Source organism: Macrosteles quadrilineatus, unplaced genomic scaffold, assembly GCF_028750875.1.
Source record: "Macrosteles quadrilineatus isolate MER2022 unplaced genomic scaffold, UCM_ALF_1.0 Scaffold_1__1_contigs__length_201487025, whole genome shotgun sequence".
In the NCBI taxonomy this organism is placed as follows: Eukaryota; Metazoa; Arthropoda; class Insecta; order Hemiptera; family Cicadellidae; genus Macrosteles; species Macrosteles quadrilineatus.
Window position 1 is genome coordinate 29,267,798 of NW_026542594.1, and position 24,069 is coordinate 29,291,866.

Sequence of the window (24,069 nt, forward strand, 5' to 3'; positions counted from 1 at the left end):
CGGGCAAACCAAGGCCACACTAAAAAAAACGTTTTTTAGTGTGGCCTTGGGCAAACGCAAGACCACCATCAACCTCTAAAAAAAATGGCTAACTGAAATTGAGCCATATTTTATAGGGAGAATTTCAAGCATAAAAAATAGTAAATGGACGTAAGGTACTCTACTCGTATGATGAAGTATTGTATTAATCAGTTGTCTTACGTTATTATGTTATAATCTATTTTATTTTTTAATTCAAATTTTATTTAGAACAAAAGATTATCTGTTAACTATTTTGTTCATTCCGCTCAATTGGCTGACCTGAGACCGCACACCTAGTATAGTATGGCTTGAACAAGGTAAGATAATTAATTATTTAATTTAGAAGGCATTGAGTCGATGGTCTGAAACTGATGGCAGGTTCAGGTAGTTTGGTTTGAGGTTTGAGTTCTCCAAAAATGGAAAAATGTTAATGTAGTGGTGTCGTACGCTGGTTGTGTAGACTTTACAATGTTCAGTGCAATATCGCAGTTAATTTGACATTTTGTAATTGTTAAATCATTCCTAAAGCTGCCATGACTTAATCAAATATTTAAACATGGCCTTGGTGACGGTTCAAAGATCGCCTAGCGTCGGGAATTCTCCTCAAAGCTCGGTGAGTGACATTCTTATCAGGATTTAGAATCCCTCATCTAAATATTTCAGGTCTGGAAGGAAAAAAATACTAAGATTCAGCTTTAAATTTCTCGTATTAAATTGTGTACATTAATATATTGAATTAAGTTAACTCGTTATTCGTTTTCCTTCATTACTTTGTAGACTTTCTTTCAATGTTATGTTCCTAATTACAGAATAAAAAAAAAACTAACCTATAAGTTATTTCTCACAATCAATACCTAGACCAACAACAAAAGTTGTTCTGTCGACCCTGCAGATTTGTAACAATGATGACTGTTTGGATTTGATTGATTTAGGCTTAAAATGATAAATTATAGGTCTTAGCCTATAGCCTATTCTTAAATATTTTCTTTAAACCACAACCCAGAACCCCTATTTACAAGCTAAGATAGATCTAAGTTACTTACCATGTTTAAGACAGTTGTTTTGTTTTGATCAAGGCCCATTTAACTTAGAAATAGTTAGTGTATTGTTAACAAAATATGTACGTACAGTAAGTTAGCTAGGCCTACTCTTATTGATTGATGTCCATGAGTTAGCCTATGTTGGTAAGTTAGTCTAAATAATTAACTTACCAAATATCCTTCTGAAGTTTTGCAATAAAACCTAAGTTAATTTACAACCATTTTACAACTCTTGAAGAATATATGTTTGTTGTGTGAATGTGCAATTCCATGGAAAATGTTTGCCTATTGTAATTTATAAAAACATGAATTTGGTATTAACTTAACTTAATATATTTTTAATGTTAACTTATGTTACCTAGCAAATAGAAAGAAGGGACGGTTCCTCAAATAAAGCCCTGAACAAAGCATAAGCAATAGGTAAAGAAAATAAAGGTTGTTATTTGTTTAGCCTATGGCATGAAGTTTTAATAGGCTAAGTATAAATTTAGCCAACCTCACTGAACCTTTTTTGTAGTTTACTGTCCGCCATGTTACTTAACCCTCCGAGTGTTATTTGTCGCTGCAGCGACACATAACACACTTTGTGTAGTGTTTTGTGTCGCTGCAGCGACTCACAAACACTGTTTACGGCGAAGGCTCCATGACTGACAAAATCGGATTGAACTGGATCGAGTTAGGTATCGTTTTATTTTACAGATTCAGAGCTTTCTCCGGAGGTCTGTCTCTAAGCGCTATTCATTATAGTTCCGAAAATATTGTAGCAGACAGCTGACGTGCGTATTTGTAAACAGCTCGGTTAACCTGGGACCGATGACTGATGTGTTTTATTACATTTATCATTGTTTTAGTGTCAAAAATCAAAAGTAGTGATATACGTGGTGCATTATAAGAAGATTTAAGTGATTTTGAAGGGCTGGTTGATGATCCTGAAGAAGTAGGTAGTGATATTGATGTAAATTATCAGCCAGATTCCTAGCTATGGTTAGGCTATGCATTCTTAGCTAAACGCTATGTACTGAAATCTGTTTTTTGCCCATAACTTATTTATTTGCAAATCAAATCTACTTCCTTATATTAGCCTATTATATATTTGTAATCCTCATAAAATTTAGAATAAAGTGGCTATTTTCAAATATTTATAGGCCTATAATTTATACAATTTCATTGAGCGCAAACTTCAGTTATTTTTTTTTGAAAATTTTCAAAAATATTTTTTTTCTTTACCTAAAAATTTTTTTTGAAACAAATGTTATGTTCTATGTATAATATTGAAGCCCATGATTTTCCAAACAAAATGGTATATAGAACAGTATAATTAACATTGTTTTTAAGCTTCTCAGATCCGTTTTAATAAAACCTTGCAAATGAGCAAAAAATAGGCAGACATTAAGGCCAAAACAAGGGACACTCGGAGGGTTAAACATAGACCTTCTTTAGCGAAGGGAACTGAGGAAACACGATAATAATAGCAAAGCAGCAGCTGTTCAAATCCCTAACACAAATTTAGAGAATTTGCATGCACTGCACCACCAAATTTCACCCAAGAAGCAGTCTTTTGTTTATTTCAGCTTGTCCATTGGGGCCATACAAATAAACTTATCACATAACACACTTAGAGGCGGGAGGGGGTATGGCATAACTTAGTGTTACGCTGCGTAAAGGCAGGGGGGTGGGTTCGGGGGCTCAACGATACGTAACGCATACATTCTACTTTTAAATATACATAAATAGGCCTACGGTATTGAAATTGATATCAAAATCAGTTAGTTAAATAGGGTTATATATAAAAATAGAGCCTAAATGTCCACGTCCGTCGTGCTACCTTAATAACATTCCACTTGTAAAATTACGGTACGGTATGCTTAAGCTGTTATTAAAGTCTAACTACGATCGAGGATCGAGTAACATTTAACGCAAGGGGTTTGGGAGAGGGGATTTGCTCAAGCGTTATGGTGCGTTAACTTACATGGTGAGGGGAGGGGTTTAAAATGACAAAAAAGTCTGTTACGTAATATATATATGGCCCCCTTCTTCTTGTCAGCTTTGTCTGAGAAGTGTGAACTTGAAGAACTAAAACCCCAAATGGAGTCTTAAATCTCATACTACAGTTAGGCCTAATTAACTAGTATTTCTTAATAGAGAAGATGGGACCACCCTCTAGAGACTATACTGGTACTTGCTTTCAACAACATTCAAAAGTCTAGATCTTTTTCACAAAGCCAGTGAATTAGGCCTTAACTTAAATAGGCCTACCCAAAGATATTTTTTTAGGCTTACCTCCTATGTTGTAGCACATGTTATGTGCTGTATTTCGTTGCTATTCCATTGAGTAAACATTTAAGGCTTAGTCACACACAATTAACCTAGTGTGAAAAATTGAAGTTTTGTTGTTGATAACATCTGATAAGTTAAATCTCACACAAGTTATTGCTACATTACCGGTACCTAGTTGAATAAGAAAATCAATTGGATTTTTACTGCTAGCTGACAGATACTTACGCTCCTTTCACACTTACCTATTAGTTTTTTGCCATACTGGTAAATATTTTTAGTAGTGTATTGAAAGAAAAGCATGTGAGCTTTCACACTACACGGTAACGGCAACAGCAGAAACCTAAGCAGGTATTGCAGCTGTCCACTGCCACTGAACCAGACGGTTGTTGTGCCGTGCACCGCCACAGTCAGTGGCACATGTTAATGTAACGCAAGATTTTATACTGCACATATTTAATCGAACGGGAGCCAACCAGCTAGTGCAAAATTATAGATCAGCTGTTGCAAATGTTTTAATCTTAGGACATGTCAATTGGACACTGTTTGTGTTTATTGTGGCGTTGTTAACTCATTCATTTCACTGTACTGTTAGAATTTATTCAAGTGCCTAATGTGAAAGAAACATCGATTCGATAGACCATATGATGTCAAATTGTACTGATTTCTACCGGACAGTGGAAACCGGCGAAAGAACTAAAGGAGTGAATAGTAAAATCTAATATTTTCTAACTATTATAGTGTAGTAGACCTAAATTCCTATGTTTCATTTAACTAAAGAAATCACTGTAACTCTATTGCATATGTACAAACAGTGCAATACCAGTAGGCTACCGGTACTTTGATTGAATGAATAAATGAATGAAAATCCTTCGTTGAGGCAAACCTAGGACCTCATGATCCTTTCTTACAGTTAAACTCTAAAAAACTAATAATAACAACCAAAATAAAAACAAAAAATGCAATAAGTTTGTTACATAACTAACTTAGTGGTAATAAAATAGCATAAATTTATTCATCTTCCCTAACATACAGTAACACACACATACACCCTCTGCTGCATCGAGGCCTAACGCACGCCATCCCGCCAAGCCACAGCCATTCGGCCAATGTAATATTCTTTCACCGCCACCATCAGTTGGGATCGGTTTTCTATGGTTTTGATGGGAAGAGGTAAAATGAAATGAAAATGCTTCTTTATTGAGGTGAACTTAGGATCTCATGGTCCTTTCTTACAGATAACCTCTAAAAAACTAATAATAACAAAAAATATAATAAAGTTCCAATAAGGGTAGGCCTATGGAGTTCCATAGGCGGCATGCTGTTACTAAAAATGATTTATTATAAACAGTTGTTCTGTGATGAGGAATGCGAAGCGTGGACGAGCCAGAGCGGGTATCCCTTGCGCCTCTTCCATTCAAAAATTTAAAATTCTTTGCAAGATAATTTGGAATTCCAAGATTGAATGAGTAGCCTAATGGAAAGTATTCAAATTTTTCTGATGTCCTCAAATTTCAAAATTGATTAATTAATGTAGTAGGGTGTGACGTGGTCATCACGCCTAAGATTGAACAAGAATCGAACACAATAATTTTGTACACATTGTAATTTTGTTGCCAAAGCCACAGTCATATCATAGGCCTATATATAACTTATTAACCACAGTGTTGCAGTAGTTAAAGTGTAGAAACACAAGTGATTTGACCAGTAAGAGTTTAATGTGGAAAGGTAGAAAGTCTTCTTCAGTGTGTGAACAGCGGCAAACACTCTTTTACAAGTGCTGACCACCGCTTCAGTCCAGTCCAATGTGCGGTTTAAAGTCAAACCAAGACTTTTTACTTTGCCCTGGTATTGCAAAGGGGTTCCGTTTACAGTGATTTTTGGTAAATAGTCTAGGTCCACTCTGTTGAGTAATCGCGAGTGACATATGATGATTGGCTTTGTTTTGTCAGGATTGAGTCTAAGTCCGTTCTTTTCTGCCCATTGAACAATGCTGTTGATGTTGTGATTCATCAAGTTTATGATTTCATTTGCATCGCTCAATTTCTTTAAAATGAGAATAGATTTGCAAGTCGTCAGCGTACAAATGAAACTTTGCATGGTGTAGAACTGTACTGATGTCATTGATGTAAATGGTGAAAAGCAGAGAACCAAGAATTTCTGAACCCTGGGGAACTCCGCAGGGAACAAGTCTCCAGTCGGACGTCAGGTTGTCATGACACACACACTGCTTTTGGCTCTGAAGATATCTCATCCATTTTAGTGAATTATCAGAGAAACCTAATAGTTGGAGTTTGGCTTGAAGAAAGCTATGGTTTACGGTATCAAATGCTTTACTGAAGTCAAATAATGTTAAGATAGTATGCCTACATTGGCTACGATCCATAGCAAATCGTATGTCATCAGTTACATGAAGCATTGCTGTTTCAGTATTGTAAGATTTACAAAACCCTGATTGAAAGCTACCGGTATTGAGGATGTTGCTTTGTGCCAAGAAGTCAGAAACTTGGGAGTGAATGACTCTTTCTAGTGCCTTAGAAAGAGTGGGAAGAATGCTAATTGGTCTGTAGTCTTGCGGAAGCGATAGGGATGAGATTTTATTCAAGGGACTGACAAGCACAGACTTCCACTTTTCTGGGAAAATACCTGATCTTAGTGAAGTATTAAATATGAAAGTTAATGTTGGGAGGAGAGCAAACAAGTTGCAACATAACATTTTCGAATTGCATATAGTTTGCATTAGTATCTTTAGCTTAATAACATAAAAATAAAGTACAAAACACAAAATGTAAACATCACTCACTAACAACCATGTGTGAAGTGGCAGCAATATTTACTTACGCACACTCTATGGTGCAAAATAGCCGAAACAGCTGCGGCAATTATTATTGCCAACCACAAAAACAAAATTACCCATTTATAATGCAGTGTAATGTTTATTACCGTCTTTGGCCTAGAAAAGAAATTTCTTGGGACGGATATATCCGTTTTCAGCCCGGAAAGTAGGTAATTGATAAGGCTGAGACAACTAACTGACATCCCCATGTCAATGAATTCTAGCTTTTACAGTAACCCCACAACCAATTTCTCAAAACTATGATAGAGGGTTGCTCATTGGCACAGAAGTACGATACCAACTGACCCGACGTGACGAAAGAAAAATCAAACTTACACTGTAACGGATATACCTCCCTTTGAAGTTAGAACGTGTCTTCCCAACAAACAGATATTTTTTTCAAATAAAATCATAGATTAATCTGCATTACACTGATGAAATCACGGAAGTGTTTAACTACACAAAAGATTTATCAATACGATTTTAATACTATTTAAAGGTTCTTCCATACCATATAACATACCAATAATAAGTCCGATGACGTACGGTATGGGAAATATTTTATTCGTTGAATGATCAACCATTTTGGTAACTAATGCAATTAATATCATTATTGTTTTTACACTTATTACACCTAAAAAAAAAAAAAATTCTAAATGTTCAAAATATGTAGGCCTATAGTTTCACTTAATTTATCGCAGTTAGATGAATTAGCGTAAGCTTTGAAAGTAACCATCGATTTCGACAGGTTTCACCTAGTAATAGATTAATAGTTGTTAAACTTGATTATAAACTGTGTAAAAATAAAATGTATCAAGATAAAACAAACATACAATCTATACTTATTTAATACGCAAGCAGGTTTTTTTGACAACTACACCTCCGAAACTACTGAACCGATTGACAAGTTTTTGGTGTCATTGAAAAGAGCATAACGTGAAGTTGTGCAGGAAACTTTCTTTTTAGGGAAATAATTAGAGAGTGAGGCCCTGGGGAGTGGGGACCTTTAAAGTTTTGTATTTCTCCATTAGATTAACATGGGAAACAAACATTGTTATGAAACTGCAGCTGTTGTCAGAAATTAAAAGTGAGAAGAAGAACATATGTTAATTGTAAACGGCCGATAAGTTTGCTAATCAAATAGTTTGCTACAAACATTAACTTACTTGGTTGAAATTAAATATTTACTTATTTACTATTTGAATTTGGGTTGGCGTAAATATTACAATGGAAAAAAGCGAGAGCCTGGATAAATTGATTAAAAAGAAAACTTAATTATTAACACTGCTGCATTTCTTAGGCCAGGGACACACTTACCGGCAAAACCGCCGGACGCCGGATCCGGCGGCGCGGGAGCAAGTTGAGATACACAGGAAGGCATGGGGCTGACGAATCTGCCGATCCGGCGGAAAATGCTCCGGCGAAACCGCCGGATATTCTCTACCTCGCCGGATCGGCGGTTTTGCCGGAGCAGTGGGTAGCGGGCATTGTGCCTTATGGAGATGAACACACTTACCGGCGAAACAGCCGGACTGCGACTGCCCCCACTCCTCAGTCGTGGTTCAACCCTCGAGGGTGGTGATTGTTTATGATTTTTATGCAGTGTCCAAGTGGTGTATTTAGTTTTGTTTTGCTATTTAGTTAATTTAGTTTTTATTTTTAGTCTGTTTATCATTTTAGACTGTTTATCTGTATATCATCATGGTAGATGTTGATATGGATTTACTTATTAGTTTGGTTCATTAGAAACAGGAACTTTGTGATAGGTCTTTGGAAATTTACAAAGACAAAAAGAAAACGAGGTACAGCAGCAGCTGGCGACCAATTTGTGCCGCACTGAATCCAGCCTTTCCAGCGTCTCATGTATATGTTTTGTCCTTGTATTTGCACTGTAATCTTCGATAGTAGCTCGTCGAATGAGGGGACAGACATTCGAAAATAATTAAAAAACTTATTTTCTTCATTTCTCAACTGTAAAAATAGAGTGTAAAAAGCTCCATGTAGCTGTCTGTTCTTCAGAATAGGATGCACCCAAACAGTTCGGGGGTGTTTTCTCTTCCTTCTGTGGTGGATCAAACACAGCAAGGCCAACTTATGAGGTCTCGACAGCACCATTTCTAAAACTTAACTGTACTAGAACTGTACTAGTCTAAAGACAAAACTGATTCAGAGTTCATTGCACTCTATTTATTGTCGCCGGCTCTGGCAAAATAGTTTTCGCCGGAACAAGTGTGTTCTGACCCTCAGCCTCCGGCGGATCCGCCGGATCCGGCGCTCGGCGGTTTCGCCAGTAATTGTGTCCCTGGCCTTAGTAATCATTGGAAGAGCCGATTTGCAAACTATGGAAATATAGGAAAGTCATAGAACACCACCAAGGGGAAGAAACAGAAATAATGGTTTATTTTAGAATTATTATAATCGTTATTATGGACAACGTAATGCGGCTATGAGTAAGGCTATCTGTAAAAAAAACTAAAAACCAAGATCAGCTTTTGAAAAATGATAAGATATTTACAAGAAATGTTGATTATATCGATCTGTTATGTACATCTTGAGTATTTCCATAATCATTGAGTAGACTCTTTTAAAGTCATCAGAAAGGCCACATACAGATTGGCCAATGGTTTAAGGGTCGTTTCTAACATACAGATTGACCAAAGGTCCTAATGAGCAGTGACAAAAAATGAGGGAGGAGCTTACAGCCGTGATGTCCCGTGTGGAGGAGGAGCTTGTCTATTCACGTGAAGTGTTTGTCAACGCTTTCTAATCTTAACAGTCAAATAGGTGGCCGAACTCAAGAGACGCATTTAATTTTATAAAACATTAGGTTTTATATAAGCTGTTTAGTAAACAAATAAGGTTCTTACACTCGACTACAGCTTAAATAAAACAGTGTGGTATTCTGAGGCAAATAATAGGTTATAAAATATAACTAATTACGGATAAACTCACCATCAACATCTTGTAAAGTGCACAAAGTACATCTTTTGGTATTTTGAGGAGTTTGTTACAAAATTGTTAATTTGTTTACCTACTTATAGCAATAATCCATATATAAAGCCCAAAGTATCCATGAACTTTTGAGAAAACGCTAAGTCACACCCCCATAAACCATTTACTTAAAATGTTCGTCATGATGAGAAACCTTGCGCAAAACTATCCAATTATTTCATAAATTGCCCTTTAAGGTCGTAATTGCTTTACTTTCCATATACCTAATGTTAAAAATACCTCAGCTGTACTTATTAGTATGTTATTCTTTCAATTTATTACCTTACTAGCTGAGTACCCGTCCTTCGTACGGGGTTGGTATACAATACTTATTGTAGTTAAATACTCGTGCTTTGCATTTTTAATGATGGAGGACACGTTTTGAGAAAATTTGGTTTAACTTACTATAATCTACGGTATACTATAGTATATAGAACATCTACCATAGCCATAATGTTCTACCACTTCACCTAAACAATAGAAAGAAGTAAAGTTCCAACACTCAGGTTTCTGTTGCTGCTTGGTTCAAATTAGCTGTTGTCATAAATGTATAAAGAACTAATGATGCTGCACCCTGTTGGTAAACCGTATAACCTTTTAGTGCTATTGAATATCATAGAAACAAATTGTATAGTTGAAACAGCTGGAAAAATTATTTAATTCCTTTTAAATATGAATACTCATAAGGTTAACATGGGAAACTCTAGGGCCGTTGGGGCGGAGCCCGAAAGGATTTTTGAGGTAAGAATATGTCTATATGTTAATCGGGAATGTGAGCTAACATCATACCTAATTTCAACACAATCTGACCAGGGGCCCTGTTTCATAAAACTACTAGTCTAGTATTTACTAGTCCATGGACTAGTAATACTAGTGTATTTTACAAGTCTACGTTTCAAAAACCTACTAGTGTAAAATACTAGTTACTAGTGTAGGGACTAGTATTACTAGTGGTTTTTACTAGTGTAGACAGCAATGTGTTTCATAAAGTTGTACTCTTGTAAATTACACTGGTAAATACTTGCCATTTTCTACCAACCTCTCAACACCCGTATTATTTGAAGTAGACTAGTATTTTTGGAAAGAGAGTTATTTCATTACTCACATCATAAAAAAAAAATATTATTAAGTTCTTTTTGCAAGTGGGAATTGGCTCACGTTTGCAATTTAAGATAAAAATAGATCTGTGAGTACTAAAATGATAATTATTAGATATAAATTACAATCAATAAATGTGGCGTAGTACAAAATGAGAGAAATAGAATTTTATAATGTATGTACAATCGCCCTATTAGAATTAATTATAAGTTATCAATTTCTGTGAAATTTTAGTCTAATTTCACTTGAGTTAAATTTCATGGTTATATCAACTATTTAGTTATCACAGAGAAAAGATTTTTAAGCTTTGAGAGAAACCAAATTAAAACCGCATAACGTATTGCATACAAAGATGTAACAAATGTATCCAACATTGCAACATTAATCAGATTATTTTACACCCATAAGGCTCTCGGTTTTATTTAAAGACATTTTAATAGGAAATAATAGTAGCCTAAGAAAATTTTAAAGAGGAGTTGCATTGTATTTTTTGAGGTGCTTATTATTTGCTTCTCTAAATAGCTAAAACCCTTTGATATACTAACAATTTTGTAGGCCTATATTTGATTTTTGGGCGTTGAACTGAACTGCTTATCATAAAAACATTACTTTTAATCCATTTTGGTATTCTGAATTTGTTATTCAAAGTAATAAAAAAATTAGATGTTAATTAGAGCTGTTATTTTAATGTAAAAACATGTAAAAGTTTAATTTATGGAATAAAAAGTATAGCGAGTGGCGTGGATTTGTACCAGGGACCCGCCACATGACTAGCGAGAACTCTACTTCTGAGCTACGCCCTGCCTTTACAAACTATGTCATGTTTTACTATACTTGAAAACCTACTTCTCCATTGCTTGTAACGGCGTTGCAATTATTTGTTACATCAATAAACGTTTAGGCTTATTATTCATGGTTTGTAGACTCAAAATTAGAATATCACCAAATGGTTTTCAACCCAAATATCCTTATGCATTCGAATATTTGATAACATAGGTAAGGGTACTTGAAACCGTTCCAATAAACAAAATGTCCTTAGACGATTTAATTACATTCAAAATTTGAGCCTTCTTTTCTTTACTCATAGCAAGCTTAATTTTATATGTCGGAATAAAACTAAAACTATACAAATCACAGCGAATGCGGCAGCAACAGATCAACTTCCACCCAACTGTTGAGCGCCGCAACTAGGCCTACAGATGCCTACAACCGGCTACTACAATCACCGTGTTGATTGCAGCGAAGCGACGCCGCGCCGGCGTGTCGGGGGGTTCATCGATGAACATAAATAATAGCGGTTTGATAAATAATGTGTGATTGTTTTACTTATGTGTCTATATAGTTATCAATTAATAGAAAACACTGCGTTTCTACAACTATTTACTTTTTGTATCAAATGAAAACAAAATTAAAACCCTTTATAAAGGGTTTGAAAACCCGTGATTGAGGTTAGAAATTTGTTTTCAAAATTTACCTTGTAAAGTTGGTTACGTGACTAGTAGTTTTGGTCACGTGACTAGTAAAATACACTAGTATTTACTAGCGGTATAAAAACGTTTATGAAACACAAATTAGTTGGACAGGTAAATACGGGACTAGTATTTACTAGACTAGTAATTACTAGACTAGTATTTTTATGAAACAGGGCCTAGTTAATGCGTGATTGAACTTCAAACAAACAAACAAACAAACAAACAAACAAATAAACAAACAAACACACAAACTTTTCACATTTATAATATTAGTACTGTATGATTAAAATCAGGTGTGATTATTTGTTTGTATTACTGTATTCTGTTTTGTTTATTCGAGCTCAACTTACTGTCTTATAGTCTCCAATTATGTCGATCGTTTTTTGGTTATGTTCTGATTTTTTTGTGCAAATAAAAACTGGTTTAAACACAATGAAACATTATTTTTTTCAACTAATCTAATAATTATTATAGCACATGTCTCCAATTTAGTACAACCAGCTGTTTCAAATATTAGTGTCAATTTCAAAGTATTCATCTGATCAACTGTAAACAAACATTTTCCCTAAAAGAATAACATAGGAACTTTGAAGGCCCTTGGGACAGAGCCCTGATGGAATTCCAAAGAATTTTTTTGATGGCAAAACTACATGCTAAGACCTTTCTAACGACACCTTGGACATGGTGATCGGTAGCACCACCGCTCCAAAACAATTATGACAAAAATATGCCTAGCGTATTAAATATACTGTTATACTGTTAGATGAAGTCAAACGGGTTGAAGGCTGTGGGTTACAGCTGGTTAAGATAATGTTACAATTTAAAAGTCCCGGAGTTTTCTTTCAAGATTCAAAGGATACGCATTCTCGTTTGTAGGTGTAGGTCCCTTGTTTGAAAATTACCTTGAAATGTCTGTCTTTAGTATTCCGCACACAATGTTCAGTTTTAATTAAATGTATGAGCGAAGGAATATGCTATTGTTGCTATATGTTGACAAACATTTTACTCGAATGGACAAGCTCCTCCCCCAAACGGGTCATCGCTGCTGTAAGCTCCTCCCCCATTTTTTGTCACTGCTCATTAAGACCTTTGGTCAATCTGTAGCCTATGTTAGAAACGACCCTTAAACCATTGGCCAATCTGCACGCGCGCATCAGAAAATATGACTGTTATTTGTTTTAAAATAACACCTGTAATACTTAGCAATTGCTCGAATTCGAGCAACAGGGACACTAGTTAATGTAAACCATGTGTGAACAGATAGTGAGCAAGTTAGTTTCTTTCCATATGCCCTCAAACTAACACGCTCCAACAGGGTTTTCAATCTGGACACTGGTAGGCCTTTGTTTAGGAAATCTGCTAGTTGGTCATTCTCAGACCTGTGACGTACATCAAATGTACCTGCAAGAAATTGCTCACGTACATACTGGTATCTAACATGAATGTGTTTTGACCTTTTATGAAAGTCTCCAGCATTCCTAGTTTTCACGTTTTGTTAAAAAATGTCTGTGTCGTAGTTTGTAATGAAATAGTATATATGTGTGATCATTAAAGTTACTACTGTAGCAATGAATGGTAGAAAATCGCTTACGTCAAGCAAAACCAAGATGAAGTTTTTGGTGGTCTTATTGGTAGGCCTTTATTTGTTTGGTTTGATTGTTTACTTACTACCGGTTCAAGATGAGGCTTTATACTAGCCATGTGATCTTTCAAATCAGTGGTATACTCATATACGTTTTGTATACATAACATTCAAAAGGGGTTTCAGCTATAATCAATCGTGCGTCAATTCGACAAAGATGAAAGTTATTTTCGTCATGCTCTTACGAATTTTGCTAATGGAACAACAGAGGAAGATTGTACTGTAGTCTAGATTCTTTTCTTTAAAATAAAAAATAAAAATACCAACAAAATCGCTAAATTTTGCAACGCTGTTCGAATCATGACAAGAAAAAAATTGGCTAAGCTGCAAAGTCCTGTGGCATTCATTTGTACCAAAAACAAACCTTGAATGGATTTGATATTGAGTTCCCATGAATGCCAATCTCTTAAAAATATCCTCAGATTACCCAAAGAATGTTATTACATTAGAGTCATGTTACGCCACAGCTTATTAACCAATGTAGCATTTTAGTGCTTTTGGCACTGTCCACGATGTTTTATACGAATGTGAAGAAGTCTTATCACATTCGGAAATGAAAAGTAGCCTTCATGTGTATAAGCTGAATTTAGTAATTTATAGAGGACCCACATTATATAATGATATAGTACCGATTTATCAAACAATGACGTGGTAAATATTGTTCCTATTATAGGTATCTTAATTGTACTTGTAAATCGTGGCATAAAGTATACACAAAAACAATTTTCATTGACGTCCAGCGTTGCCAACACAACTTGCTCATTTTACCCGCAAAATCCGATAGTAATCCCCGGAATTACCCGGAATCGAGTCTTGATTACCCGCAAAATCCCCTGAATTATAATTTTAAAGATTTTGGCCAACTTTTTGGTAAAAACCGCATTATAACCATGTTGTAACGATGCATTGAGAGAGTTATTAATATTTATATCATTCTTATATTCAGCAAAACAGTGTTCATCGTCCATTTGAAGTGTTTTTTAAGGCTACCTTTTTTAATTGAAGATTAAGTCAAATTAAATTTAATACATCAAAATAAAACAATTAAATAACTAACTCCTTGGATTAAATATCCTCCTAGATTTGTCATCCTTGTACATAAGAAGACAGTTTAACCACAGCCGCCTTTAACTCCAGGCTGCGGCCTTCAAAGTGGCAACGATGCAAGTAGTGTTGCAACAGCCGTTTTGTTTGGAAGCAGCTAATAAATGGTATTTGTGTATTTACGAAAGATTGTTTACTGGACTATGACAATATTGACTCAGCTTAAAAATGTACAGATATAGATTTTTAATTCATATTGTTTTGGTTTTCAATTCTGTATGTTTTATTTTCAATATTTTAATAAATTTATGTTCATAAATTTAAATTTAAACCAATAAAGTGTGAATTAATGAGCTCATGTCACCTGTCTGCCATGTTATCTTATGGGACGTCTGTCACTAAACAACACCACTTGCAACATTGCGAATTCCACCAGGCCGCAGCCTGTACTGTCCGCGAGAGTAAAGAAGTCCCTTGAGCCAGAGCTATACGCAGCTATGTTTGGAGAGTATCGCGCACTATTTGCAGGCGCTAAGCATCTGGGCGCCTCGCCTCGATGTCTGTCTGTAAACAACTGTTGTAAACATAATTACTCATATCTTTGTTTTGGATAAGTAGATTATCATCATGTGGTCACGTCATTTGATTCATTGCAGTCTCGTGTGTTCGCGTTTTGTTTTGGACGTTCCTTGTAGCTATGGATTTAAGAAAACGTGGTGCTACTATACATAGTGGAGAGAGGGATTTAATTAGACGGGTGATCGAGTGCTGTGACAACGAATGTAAAGACAAAAATTTATTAGTGCCGATAGAAAAGGCAACAGAACGTGCCACAAACTATTGTTAAGTTCCATAAAAAACTAATAAACGAATTAGAAAATCCGGCTAACAAACACCGGCTGAAAAACTCTGTACACCCGGGAAAAAACTAAAGAAGGCTGACCACCATAAAGTACAAATAGATAGCTTTGATAGGCGTGTAGTTGTAGATGTAATACGCGGTTTTTACAAGAACAAAAAATTGTCCCTTCATGTAAAAAACTATTACCTGTTTTGAGAGAAAGAATTAATTTTAAATGGAGCGAATGGGCACTTCGGCGTCTCTTAAAAGATATAGGGTTCAAGTGGAAGAAATTTTGCCCTAAAAGAAAATGTTTGATTGAAAGGCCTGGCATCGTTAATTGGAGGTTTAAGTATTGAGAGATAAGAAAGCTAAGGGAACAAAAAAGGAAAATTTTCTATCTGGACGAAACTTGGATGGAAAGTAATTTAACGTTCCAGAAATGTTGGCAAAGTATAGACGTCAATGGCGTGTTACCTGATGTGAACGCGTCAAACCGCGTGATTGTCGTAGACATTGGGTCAAACTAAGGGGTTTTTCTTGTTTTCTTGATTTTTTGCTTAGGTTTATGGTAATAGGATTAATAACTTTAATAATAAGTTGTTTATTGCGATGAATGCTATTAAAACTGCTGTACTCGTGTATTACCGGTAATATGCATTCACCATAAGTATATTCATGGATCAACTAATTATTTGGGTTTAATGCTTTCAAACTCGGATTTAAAAAGGATTTTATTGTATTGTATTTTATTGGTATTAGCGAATTTCCCTATAGGAAAGTAGCTATTACCGTAGGTGGCACGGTAAGACCTAGACCCGGGACCGATTTACTTTTTCATTTTGATGTCCCCAGAGGCTAAAAACACCATTTGTTCAAATTTTTATATATGTATATATATATATATATATATATATAGACTTAAAATAAATTTAAATGTAAATGTAAATTTAAAATTCCCATGTTATTCTTATGGAGAATATTGTCAAATGTTGTAGTTTGCTTGTTTATGGATATATTTTGATCAAACTTGGCAAATTTATTTATTTTGTACTAAGCTATCAATATTTTACTCAAAAACACACTTTATTAGTTTCCTTGTTAAAATGTATTTAACTGAAAATCAATTCAGACAAATGGAAATTCGCTTAGTCGGCAGGTTTGCTGCGGCGGGGGTATTGTTACATTTAACTAAACAAAAATCATAAAGTAGAAAAGGTTATTAATTTGCCTTAGTAACACCAGAAAATGGGTTTCCTTCGATTGTATGACTATGCAAAAAATATTATGACATAGATTTATAAAAATCATAAATATATTAAATAAAAAAATTAAGCCTTAAAACTTAAAACTAGCAGAGCAGCGTCAAGACGGCTCTACAGTGATTGTCGCGCAAAACGTTCAAGCGTAACGCCTTCAAACTACAAATAGGCCAGAACTCAGGGGACTTCTTTACTCTCGCGGACAGTAAAGTAAAGGTGGCCGTGGTTTATTGTTAGTTCCATTCGCCATTCGGTACCTGTAGGGGCATGTCTATGTTTACAACTGGGCTATTTAACAACTCAAATAACAATAAACAAATTGGAAACAAAAACACATCCCTATTTAAAAACTGGCCGTAACTAACATTGAAATTGTCTTTTCTAATCCATACGGATGGTGACGTATCAATAAGAGAGTAATGTTTCATCTATGCTAAAATTCCTACTCATTTAATTTCGTTCAAATTTTCAAGTTATCCAAAGCTAAAACCATAGACGTTAGGATACTGACAATTGATTGTAGGCCTACTATAAATCGTCAAAGTTAATACGTTAGTTAGGTCATACAAATGTTTGATCTTATTAACAGAATAAGAATACAATCAGATCAATAGACGAGACAGCCTAAATATAATATCTTAAGTCTTTCATATTCAAATGAAAAATCAGCATGTTGTTTCTGCATCATTCAGTAGCAATAATTTTGGCCTTTACAACATGAGTTTTACAACATGAGGAATAGTTCACTGATTTGGTCTTCATCTTCAGCTAAAGTTTCAATGTTCAAATCATCTTCACTTGACGTACTTACAATGTGATGAAAATAAGAATCAACTTCTTCTTTCTTCTTATGAGCTTCTTGCATTAGAGTCTTTAAGGCTTCCTGTTGCACAACTGTTAATGACTCTTCTTGTTCAACAAGTTGATCTACGATGTTTCTTATTTTCTTGAGACGAGTTTTAATAAAAGATGTGAGTCAAGTGATTCAATTTTAAAATCACTTTTTGGAGATGCCATCGTACAAAGATGGGGAGATAAATGTCAAAAATTCACAAAGTGTAAATGAGTGGATTAAGAGTTTCAATATGGAATAAGAGTTCGGTTGGGTAAGAGTTCAGAGGCACATAAATCAATAGGTAAAATGAGGAAATGTTAATATAAGAAGAGTTCTAGTGGATGAAAGTAATTCAAAATCGCTTAAGTAATATCTCGGATCAAAAGGACCATTAAATAATGTAGATTGTTTGTGTATAATAAATTAAAATTATGAGAGAAAATTAATCAAGTCATTGTAACAAGAAGAACCAGAATGGAATGTTTATTTTTAAAATGTTATGAATTGATTATCAATGATCAGCTGTTGTTTTTAATTTAAAATGTGAAGGCTAGTAGAAAAAATTTACTAAAAGAACTTAACAACTTACTCTTCCTGTTGTGAATTTGTCACTGGAATAGCAATAAAGTGATACTTTCTGACAACAATGTCACGAGATTAACAGACAGTATCAATTCAGCAAGTCATCGATTTCTTTTATCTTAAATCAAAACAGAATTTATCCATGTGAACGAAATAGCCCATGCCTTTTTTAATCCGTTTATGTAATGACCTGCAACTGGTTGGTATGCAGCTTGGTGGGAGGTGAAAGTGAAGATGTGAGGCCACAAGTTGACATGTTACCCAACATGGCTTCAGCTGACCTGTGTGGCAGTGTCCAAGGCAACCTGCTGTATATCTCTGCCCAGATCAGTTCCTATATCTCCATATATAGTTTTATGACTGTTCTCTCTGTAAGAGTGCGTACCTCTTTTGTCTTGTCTTTTGCCCAATCACTTTCTGAATTACCTATATCTAGTATACTTATATCTAGCACTTTGTTTTGGTTTTGTTGAGTAATATTGAGCTTTTTGTTGCAAGTAATATTGAGCTTATTATACAGGGTTAATCAATAATAATGGTGCAAAAAGAAACGTTTGGTAAGTCTTTTTCTGTGATTTTAAACAGCTGATCTTGTTACAAAAATGGAAAGTACAGTAGAGTGTGTTTTCAAGTTTGTTTTGACAAGGTTATGTTTTGTCTCAGTTGCTTAGTTGATTACTACGAAGCCTGTCAAAAAATGCTGAAAAGTACAGATCACATACAGTACCGGAATGTTAAATGTGGGATTTTTAAAATTTGCTCATTTTGGATTTTTGTGAGAACATAACTTTTGTTCTATTTATAAAATATGTATAGGTCAAGGGCAAGTAAGAAACAAAGAAACCATTAAAAAAGTTGTAAAAAAGTCTTGTTTTGTAGGCCTACCGTACGCATTCCGTGGTCACCGAAGGAATTCATCAAATGTTCCCAGAAAAGTCCTTGATTAACTTATAGTGAACTGGTGGACATCATGTTTAAGGATACACAACACAAATTCCATAACACTGTCTTGTGTTTTTAGTTTATTAACACTGAGCAAAAGATTTTGTTGATCAATTGAACTGATTTAAAAATACAACATTGAGTATTTACATATAGCCTGTTGTAATAAACCTTTAGAGAATAAAACTTAGGTTTTATTAAGCAAAACTGAATACAAGAATCAAACAGAATAAATAAACAAATCTGACTAAAACATTAAGAATGTCAGCTAACATTTTGTACAGTACTTAGAATATCACCACATTCTTCCGCTCTAGTAAATTTTATATGCATCAAATTTCTTAGGTAACACCTTTGGTCTGGTTGACCGACGTAGTGACACGAAGGGATGAGGTTGATTGCAAGGAGTGCTGCTGGTTTGATGTTCATCATTTTCAGGAACACCATCTGACGTTGCTGGTGGTAAACATAAATCAGTATAGTTTTGAAGGAGCGGTTGTGACGAAGTAGTGTTCTGTTCCAGAAGGAGCGATTGTGACGAGGTAATATTCTGTTCCAACTGTTCATTACCGTCTTCGTTTTCATAAGTAAGATTTGTTGGATGTTGCATTACTTTTTCTCTTGGTGCTAAGATATCTTAAGGACACAATTGACTCTCTTCCTTCTTTATTGCGGACTAAAGAATATTTTGGGTCCGTCTCAATTACTTCAACCTCTTTGACCAGTGGGTCAAACTTACTGCCTCTTACGTGCTTCTTCATAAGAACTTTTCCTGGAATAGTCAGCCAAGAAGGGATAGTTTCTCCATTGATAGATCTTCTTTGATGTTTAAACATTCTTTTGTGAGGTGTACAATTCGTAGCTGTGCATAAGAGGGATCTGATGCAATGAATGCCTTCATCTAAAACACTTTCCCACTGACTTATTTTCATCCCTCTAGATTTCAATGCTAGCTGAACAGTATTCCATATTACTCCGTTGAATCATTCAACCTGCCCATTTCCACGTGGGTTATATGGACTTGCACGACTTGTAGCTATTCCCAAATTATGTAAAAATGATTTTAGTTCTACCGACATAAAACCGCTGCCCTGGTCTGTGTGTAGGTATATACGATGGTGTACCAAAAATACTGAAGATTTTGTGGAGTTGTTTGATAATAGTTCTTGAGCTCATATCAGGACAGGGGAGTGCAAAAGGATAACGTGAATATTCGTCTACTATAGTTTGAATATAGGTGTTATTTGTTACTGAAGGAATTGGCCCTTTGAAATCCATATTAAGCCTCTCAATTGGGGCCATAGCTTTGATGAGATGTCTTGTCTTGGTCTGTAGATGAGTTATCAAAAGAAAAACCATAGTTATTTGTGCAACTAGTGAGCAAAGTGAGTTCTCGCCTAAGGCTTGTGAGTAAGGATTTCTCTCGAGTGAGGCAATTGCACTTTGCACTCGAGTTGCACATTATATTTTTCCTACAGTTACCATAAAACAAATAAATTGGTAAAGAAACGTAACATATTTTTACACAGAAGAAGTGAACTTTTAATACGACAATTTTTAACGCTGTGACAAATACAACAGGACAACAGCTGACCATCTGATTTACAGCCAGTGCTGCCAACGTATTTTGCGCGCATACGGCCTTGTCTGCATGTTACGCGCTCACTATTTTACAGAAGAAGTGAACTTTTAATATGACAACTTTTAACACTGTGACAAATACAACAGTACAACAGCTGACCATCTGATTTACAGCCAGTGCTGCCAACGTATTTTGCGCGCATACGGCCTTGTCTGCATGTTACGCGCTCACTATTTTGTGCCTTCACGTTGCAAATCTGGAGTGAGACAAAGTAATTAGAGTGAGACAATGTTAACATTGTCTCACTGATAAGTGAAATGGCAACTTTGCTTTCTCAAATCAGTGAGAGAACATGTACAATGTTAGGTAACTCTAGGAAAAGTAAATTCCCTTAGGGCTCTGTCCCAGAAGCCTTTAAAAAACCCCTCCACAGATTTGTTTACATTTTGGCCATACGGATAATACTTTTTAATGAAACAGCTGTTAATTTTTAAATTGTATTTTAAACAACACACATTTATTGAGAGTTACTGAATTGTCCAAAGGAAGAATTTGCAATGTTATTTGCTTGAACTCTTAGAGAGCCTTTGAATGTTATTAGACAAACGAAAAAAGGGTTGTGCATGTTTAATAGCGCTACTCAGCAACAAAAACAATTTAATTTATCTCTAAAAAATAAATTCTTAAAGTGAACTGTGCAGCAGCCTAAAAAATACGTGATTAAATCACCTATGAATTTAATCCATTTGATGATGCCAGAAGGACTAGCCGGAAGTAATGTGTAAAAACAGTTCTGGGCTAGAACCTAGCATTAGAACGTGAAGGTTGGACATAAAAAAAACATCTTCCCTCAATGTAGCCGTGAAACTTGATTATATTTTGATCATTTTTAAGATTTTATTTCAAATTTACTTATAGATGCACTGAGTGCACTTAATTTAGAAGTGTCCATTACCGTCACTTGTGTATAAAACAATAATCAGTAGTTTAAAGTTGACATTATCAAAGTGTTAACAATAGCTAAAAAAAATTAAAAAAATACTGTTCTGTAGCTAATTTCCTCGCCTCGCTCCGTTCTTTCTCTTTGTGTACGGTAGCGTTTTGTTGTCATGGTAACGGGAGCCAACTGCTCAAGCCAAGAGGATAGTTCCGTGCCTCGCCACTGACAGTTTGGAGCGCTTCGCTACCAACCCCAACAGTGTTGCCAGTTGCCGGGTAAAATACTCACGCAGGGAATGTGAGCTAAAATAGTGTAATGCAAATTACTTTACTATTGACAATAAAGGCAATTACCAACAATTAAAGTACTGTTCTACCTTTTTGAATGAATATGAAATGCACACAACTCTAATAGTTTGAACAAAGAAAAAGTGGATCGTATAATTTTATGACACATATAATAATATAAATACCCCAGCAGCAGCAAACCTGCATACTAAGCAAATTTCCATGTACTTGATTGGATTTATACTAAAATGTCTCCTTAAAACTATCACATTTTTATTCCTTGTTTAAATAGAATTATTTTATCGAGCATGAGTACTATGTACTATGGCAATAGCTTATTCCCTATATGGGAAATTCGCTAAATCACTTAAATTACGCCTGTATTTTGTTCAATCCCCTAAAGCGTTAAAGGGCACAGAGTGGGCCTTTTAAAGTAAATTTCTTGAATTTTTGTAATCAACTCGTGTCGTATTAAGGGCAATGGTATATTTAAGTTATGTTTAAAAAAAACCGTAAGTTACCGTAACCAAGTTTATTTTTAGGTTCATACAACATAACAAAGACATTTCTACAATAAACCAGCCGAATCTTTTTTTTAACAGCACTTATATCCGAGGGACCGGGAGGGTGGAGTGTGCGAGGTTGCCCCACCTGGATCGGACGTCGCCGCGCGCCGCGTCGCTCTCGTTCGCTCAGTCTCAGTCAGAGATTTGATGTGGTGCCGCTCGCGGTCGGATCGCGACGTTTGAGGTTATGTTTCTGAAGTGAAGTGTTGTTATGTTGTACATCCTGCCTCCACCCAGCGCTCCTGCACCCCCATCCCCTTGGACTTCCATATGTTCTGGACGGACCAAAGGATGGCTAACCTTCACAGACAAGCGGCCGCCTCCTCGGCCACAGAGAAAAGTATGTGCAGCACTTAAGCTACAGAATAAGTCTTTAGGCCTACATGGTGAAAAAAACCTAAAATCCGCAATTTTTAAAGATTTTGCATTTGGTGCTCTGTTGGTAATTGTGTGTTGTGTAGTCCGGTGTTTTTGTTAAACTATTGTATTTATGTGTTGAAGTTTCAATATCTGTGGCCCAACTTTTTCCCTGAGTATTGGTTAGACCTAGTCAAACGTGATGTTTATTCTGTGGCAGTATTTATTGCTTGCGAGTTGTACACCTGACCACATTATATAGTTTTATGTTATTGTACATCTCTATCACAGTAATGACATCGACGCCGTTGCTCTCTGTTTCACTGCTCAGTTCAGTTCAGTTCCGGGGAGGATTCCCAAGATAACCTGCGGTCGCTCTCACGGGGTCGTCACCCCCACTACACTGCTACAGCCGCCCGTGCTGCAAGTGCTGCAATGCTGTACTCAATAGTACTCATCTTGTAACATCGACAGATAAACAGTTTGACAACATGCTAGTATTTTGAATCAAAACAAACCACAGTATTTAGGCTACATGTTAATGGTCGGCGACTTCAGAGTCATCACTATTTAGCTTTATCTCCGGATTGTTTGATAAGAAGTGATCGTGATACATTTAACGACTGCCACGCGTTTATCTGACCGCCTCCGCGCTATCTGTTGGCTACTGCAGCCTGTGATAAAAACAAAAACACCAAATTTGAATATAGTGAAAATAATTGTGACCCCGTGTGACATAAGTTGTGTATGGTATTTAAATAAACAATATACTACTGTACAACTAACTTACTGGGACTGGCTTAGACCATTTGCCAGTTCCCAGGTTGACGGAGGTCAGGAGATATGTTCCATCTTCCATCTTACAGAGTATAGCCTAAAACTTGGTGTGACTAGAGGATATGGACTTTACAAAGTATAAGATCGCATTTAGTGCTGTAGGGCCTAACTGTTTGTGAGCAGTTCACATTTTAGAATCAAGGTTTTCCAATGAATCGTCAGTAGGCCCTATCGTTGCTGAACAACATGATGTCAAATTCACAAGCTATATTTTACTACGTGCTACAATTGACATTTATTTGAATGCAGTGCAGTGCAGTAGTCAACATCAGAGGCAATGTGTTGTGTGACTGGCATTTGGCTGACCTTGTACAGCCCGTTCCGCCAGCTGGGTAGTGCATCTGTGTGTCATGTAGGCCTAGATGGCTAAATGTCTCACTTGTGTTAATATGCTTTTAGCGAATTTCCCCTATAGGGAATAAGCTATTACCGTAGTACTCATGGTAAGACCGCCTGGACCCGGGACCGATTTACTTTTTCGTTTTGAGGTCCTTAGAGACCAAAAACACCATCCCTTCAAATTCATATATATATATATATATATATATATTTTAAATATTTAAGTAAATAAGTACAACTGAGCACCCTGAATATTATATTTTATAATATAAAATTATATA

General features: G+C 35.7%; 1 protein-coding gene across 2 annotated transcripts in view; it reads left to right on the forward strand.

Annotated features, from left to right (window-relative positions):
* The first annotated feature begins 418 nt into the window (after positions 1-418).
* The window catches only part of LOC129005887 (protein phosphatase Slingshot), a 219,935-nt gene continuing 196,284 nt past the window's right edge, over positions 419-24,069 (forward strand). Inside the window, exon 1 of one of the 2 annotated variants that reach the window (XM_054434934.1) lies at positions 419-634. In XM_054434934.1, coding sequence (XP_054290909.1) covers positions 578-634 — 57 coding nt within the window. In that variant the 5' untranslated portion in view covers positions 419-577. Of the gene's footprint in view, positions 635-22,403; positions 22,596-24,069 lie in introns of those variants that run through there. The other variant, XM_054434926.1, reaches the window with a different exon arrangement.